The 6,000-nt window shown below is 44.6% G+C and overlaps 1 protein-coding gene across 1 annotated transcript in view; it reads left to right on the top strand.

The window, feature by feature from the left end:
• The first annotated feature begins 1,173 nt into the window (after positions 1–1,173).
• LOC124788623 (potassium voltage-gated channel subfamily KQT member 1-like) overlaps positions 1,174–6,000 on the top strand; it is a 276,137-nt gene continuing 271,310 nt past the window's right edge. Inside the window, exons 1-2 of the mRNA XM_047255894.1 lie at positions 1,174–1,217; positions 1,612–1,702. Coding sequence (XP_047111850.1) covers positions 1,174–1,217; positions 1,612–1,702 — 135 coding nt within the window. The remainder of the gene's footprint in view (positions 1,218–1,611; positions 1,703–6,000) is intronic.

Raw genomic sequence — 6,000 nt, 5'->3', positions numbered from 1 at the left:
ATTCTAGTAACTGTCGCTCTCCTAGGAGCCTCCACACATGGCTACCCGTATCGCGCTGCACAGAGAACCGAGACCCGTCCAAAGAAACGGTGGGAGGAGCGTGGCGCACTCCTGTGTCCAGTGCTTCCGCTGAGTGCATCATTGTCGTCGCTTCTCTCGCAGCTGCCTCGTCAAGAGAACCTGCAACAATGGTCGCCGTACTGTCAGTGCCTCAGACGGCGTTCCAATGTACGAGTGGAACCCACCTTGTTGCTAACAACACCATTCAGTGACCAGAGGACTGCGATGTGACTGTACGATCATGCCCGCCCGTTAGAACAACATGTCTGTGCTCACGAAAGCTATTTGTTTGCAGCGTTAAATTCCTGCATGCTGTAGAATGTGGTCCTCCTGAACCAAGTGATTTTACGTTTCCCGACAGTCGCGAGATCCCAGCCAGCCCGTCCATTATTATCGCGAAACGATGAACAGTCCCCCCCCCCCCCCCCCGCCCCCTCAATGGGCTATGATCCAGCCGCTAGTGTTCTTATTTCCTTTTTACACAATGTGTAACACGATGCTCTCACAATCAACCAACATTCAGTCCATTGTCTAAATGAAAATTATTTTACTGATGGAACGTTGTGTTATTGTGCTCTTCAGTACTCGTAATTACATGTGACTTCTGGCAAGTTTCGCACACTATGAAGCGCCCATATTGCAACCCTGAAGTTCGCCCGGCACAGGCGAAAATCTGTTACTGGTTAATAAATAATAAAAATTTTACTTGTTTCGAACGACTACGTATTCGTCAGATACATTATTTTATGTTCAAATAGTTTATTTTTAGTTCTCCTTTATGGAGCTGAGATGTGGACAGTAACTGAAGGGGACTGCAAGAGAACTAATACTCTCGAGGTGTGACATATAGGAGGTTGCTGAGAATATCATGGATGGACAAACGAACCAACAAATCAGTCCTTCAAGAACTCAGGTTGGAAAAAAGTTTGTCCAGTATTTGTTTCTAGCGAATCCTGCAGTTCATTGGTCGTATAGTGGGACGACATGAGGATAACGCAAAAGAAGATCATCCTAGGTGAAGTCGAAGGGAAAGATTGCGGGCGAGACCATTAAGACGATTAATGGATCAGATAAAGGAGAAGTCACAACAATCATGGGGCCAACTACCCCGAGATGCAGAACACCGGGAAAAATGGCGACTGGCTGTTGAGAGAATTGTATGATGGGTCACAACCTTTCAGCTATAAAAGACAAAATGCTGATAATGAGTTCATTTATCAACTTCTCAACGTTTGTAGAAGTAATATTTCCGCACTCTGTACATCAGCACGTTAATCTGTGTGGGAAGCTACATTTTTCTAATGACATCGCCCACACCGTGGTTGAGCCGGCAGCACAATTGGTTGCCACACGAAATAGCTGAGATTGATTCCAGGTACACAAAAGGATATTGCTTCTAAGGACTAGATGAAGTTGCAGGTCAAATGAAGCACGTTCTAATTCGTAGGCAATGTAATGCACGTTTCGATTTGTATTTCCGCATTGAGCTTTCTTCTCTAGCCTGTTGTAGTCTCTGTTTCGTTGCACTGACTATATTCTAATCTCTTCCAGGTTCATGCTGGTCCTAGTCTGCCTCATCTTCAGCGTCCTCTCCACCATAGAAGAGTACGGAACCTTCGCCAACGCCACTCTCTTCTGGATGGTGAGTACTCACATTTTTTCCCTTTTTTATTGTAGACTACGGAGGTCTCTCTCATAAATATACTGCGGCGAGGTTGTCGCGAATTATTTTATTTGATTAAAGTAAAACAACATCCAACAATTGTACACTGGAAAGTTGTATAATTTTTGTAACTCTTATGTTGGAGTACTTAAGGTGCTTTTTTAGAGTTAGGAACAACATCATTGTTTTGGAAGAGGTAATACCTTGTTTATCTGAGCTAGGTGGGACCGCAGGTCTCCCAGATTATCCGAAAATTCAGAAAAAATTAAAATAACATTGGTTAAATGGTATAAAAACAAACATTATACTTATTTTCACGTAAACACGGGAGTTATGCATTATTGTTAAATAAATTCTAAGCGAATATTGAAAAACTACAATGAGATTTGTTCACTTAAATGATCGGAAAATCTTTTTCTTAATCACATTATTACGTCGTTTATGTAAAGCACGATCACACAGGTGTTGCGTCAGGATTAGTGTCGGGCAAAATTTGTTGTGCCTTACGTTCCATATAAACCATTATGTTTTTCAGCTGAGTTGTTGCCTCTGTATGTGTCATTATGTCTTCAGACTAAGCGCCAACTTTGTCAGATAATCAATTATAGCTATCGTCATTGTCTGCAGACGAACAAACAGCGATAATTTTGTTATCAGATCTTACCGTTGTCAATTCACGGCCAGTCCTTTATATTTATAGCACCTACGTATGAACATCTTGGAATGTTTTCAAATGCTTCACTGATCTCCGAAGGATCGACATTGCAACAAAATTATTCATCCAGTGTACGACCTGCGTCAAAAAAGTGACAGACGACTGGTTCCAGATTATTCTTCCAGTCGGACACCGTTGAAGTTCGAACACAAAAGTCAGTAACAATGTTTTCAACAGTTCTTCTTCGTTCATCTTATGCAGTACGCCTAACGTTTTGTCCACGATACCACCTTCTTTCTCTTTGATGTTTATTTTACTCTGGCAAAAAACAGAGGCATTGCAGTACTGTACACGTCAACTTGTTAAATGATACCGTGACAGGGTGCGTGTATGCCGGCTAGCTGAACTTAAATTTAGTGATTGTTGTCATCTATTGTTTTTGTTATTACTTCCGAAGTATCGAATACTTTACAGCTACAGTACTTGATAAAAAAACGATCCGGATGAACCGGAGATCCGGTTTATTGAGGGCCGGATGAACGAGGTTCCACTGTTTGAGACGACACACGAAAATATCAAAGGGTGAAAGCCAAAAGAATGAAGTGATATTACAACATGCTCTGTAGAATAGGTTCTGTATTCGGATCCCAAAGAGATGAATTTTGACACAACTAAGTATATAAAGCAAAACAAATACTTCAGAGCTATTATGTACGTATGTAGTACGTACGTATATACCTACATAATACGAGGGCTATTCGGAAAGTAAGGAACGATAGGTCACGAAGTGGAAACCACAGTGAAAATCGAAACTGTTTTGTTTGAAACCTTTCAGCTACTTCTCTACACAGTCGCCGCTCAGACTTAGACATCTGTCGTAGCGTTGTACCAACTTTTCAATTCCCTTGTTACAGAAGACAGCCGCCAGTGCTTTTCGACAACTTTCTACTCTGGACTGCAGTTCGTTGTCTGTGTCAAAATATTGTCTGCATAGCCAGCGGTACATTTGAACAGAGATGAACCTCAGCGGTAGCCAATTACGGGCCGTATTGTGGGTGAGCAAACTTCCCATCCAAAACGCTGCAGGAGCATTTTCATTGCCCCTGCATAAGGCGGACGAGAATTGTCGTGTAGAACGAAAGGCATGACAGTTATGTTACGTGGATTGCATAGCTTCAGGCGAAATCTTTCGCCAGACCATCATACTTTGTCGATCTTTACGTTCTCACTGTGAGCTCAGAACTGGAAAGAGCGACATGATACGATCGATCGGCAGACTAGACGCAGTGCCCAACGCATCTGTGCAAAGCTCCATCAGATTTTCACTGTATTTTCCATTTCGCGACCGATCGTTCCTTACTTTCGGAATAACCCTCGTATATATATATAGTATATACGTATATAGCATTAACCACCAGTTGGTGAATGAAGCGACCTGCCACTAATACTTTTTGAATGTTTTATTTTACTGCCATAACCGGTTTCGGGCTACCATGCCCATCTTCAGATGGCTAACATTTTCCGTTACATAGATGCTTTGGTTAACAGCATGGCGTCTGGTCCACACTGCGCGAGAACATTTCAATATTCAGTGCGACTTTATCCATTATATCACACGTAGTGGGCGTGTCACACGACGGGAACGTCGTATGGGAAGATCGTCACACCTACTCTTACGCACATTTCACCCCTTCTTTTGACTCCTCTGCGATGGAGATAAGAAGTGCGACGCACAGCGTTTAAAACACGCTGTTTTCTAAGAGTGGCCGAGGATAGCATTTCAGCCACACCGTCGCCCATAATCGACACGAAGAGGCCTTAGAGTGTGGCATTAGGAGCGTCAATGTGCCACGTACCCAACGTTCGTCTAGAGAGACTGGCAACCCCTCAGACACTGAAGCATAACGGGGTTGTATATTTAGGAGGCGTTGCTTCCTTCGGACTGTGTCGATCACAAAAAAAAGACTACAGAAGGCTGGACAAGCGCCACCAGAGGTCCTCCGTGCCACGTACCTACACTATTGGACATTACAATTGCTACACCAAGAAGAAACGCAGATAATAAACGGGTATTCATTGGACAAATATATCAGACTAGAACTGACATGGCCGGCCGAAGTGGGCGAGTGGTTCTGGGCGCTACAGTCTGGAACCGCGCGACCGCTACGGTCGCAGGTGTGATGTCCTTAGGTTAGTTAAGTTTAAGTAGCTCTAAGTTCTAGGGGAATGATGACCTCAGAAGTTAAGTCCCATAGTGCTCAGAGCCATTTGAACCATTTTTTTAGAACTGACATGTGATTACATTATCACGCAAATTTGGTGCATAGATCCTGAGAAATCAGTACCCAGAACAACCACCTCTGGCCGTAATAAAGGCCTTTATACGCCTGGGCATTGAGTCAAACACAGCTTGGATGGCGTGTAGAGATACAGTTGCCCATGCACCTTCAACACGATACCACAGTTCATCAGGAGTAGTGACTGGCGTATTGTGACGAGCCAGTTGCTCGGCTACCATAGACCAGACGTTTTCAATTGGTGAGAGATCTGGGGAATGTGCTGGCCAGGGCAGTAGTCGAAAATTTTCTGTATCCAGAAAGGCCCGTACCGGACCTGCAACATGCGGTCGTGCATTATCCTGATGAAATGTAGGGTTTCGCAGGGATCTAATGAAGGATAGAGCCAGGGGTCGTAACACATCTGAAATGTAACGTTCACTGTTCAAAGTGCCGTCAATGCGAACAAGAGGTGACCGAGACGTGTAACCAATGGCATCCCATACCATCACGCCGGGTGATAGGCCAGTATGGCGATGACGAATACACGCTTCCAATGTGCATTCACCGCGATATCGCCAAACACGCATGCGACCATCATGATGCTGTAAACAGAACCTGGAATCATTCGAAAAAATGACGTTTTGCCATTCGTGCACCCAGGTTCGTCGCTGAGTACACCATCGCAGGCGCTCCTGTCTGTTATGCAGCGTCAAGGGTAACCAGAGCCGTGGTCTCCGAGCAGATACTCCATGCTGCTGCAAACGTCGTCCAACTGTTCGTGCACATGGTTGTTGTCTTGCAAACGTCCTCATATGTTGACTCAGGGATCGAGACGTGGCCGCACGATCCGTTACAGCCATGCGGGTAAGATGCCTGTCATCTCGACTCCTAGTGATACTAGGCCGTTGGGATCCAGCACGGCGTTCCGTATTACCCTACTGAACCCACCGATTCCATATTCTGCTAACAGTCATTGGATCTCGACCAATGCGAGCAGCAATGTCGCGATACGATAAACCGCAATCGCGATAGGCTACAATCCGACCTTTATCAAAGGCGGAAACGTGATGGTATGCATTTCTCCTCCTTAGACGAGGCATCACAACAACGTTTCACCAGGGAACGCCGGTCAACTGCTGTTTGTGTACGAGAAATCAGTTGCAAACTTTCCTCATGTCAGCACGTTTTAGGTGTCGCCACCGCCGCCAACCTTGTGTGAATGCTCTGAAAATCTAATCATTTGCGTATCACAGCATCTTCTTCCTGTCGGTTAAGTTTCGCGTGTGTAGCACGTCATCTTCGTGGTATAGCATTTTTAATGGACAGTAGTATTTCCTCTGCCG

Source organism: Schistocerca piceifrons, chromosome 3, assembly GCF_021461385.2.
Source record: "Schistocerca piceifrons isolate TAMUIC-IGC-003096 chromosome 3, iqSchPice1.1, whole genome shotgun sequence".
Classification (NCBI taxonomy): domain Eukaryota; kingdom Metazoa; phylum Arthropoda; class Insecta; order Orthoptera; family Acrididae; genus Schistocerca; species Schistocerca piceifrons.
This window is presented reverse-complemented; position numbering and strand designations above follow the sequence as displayed.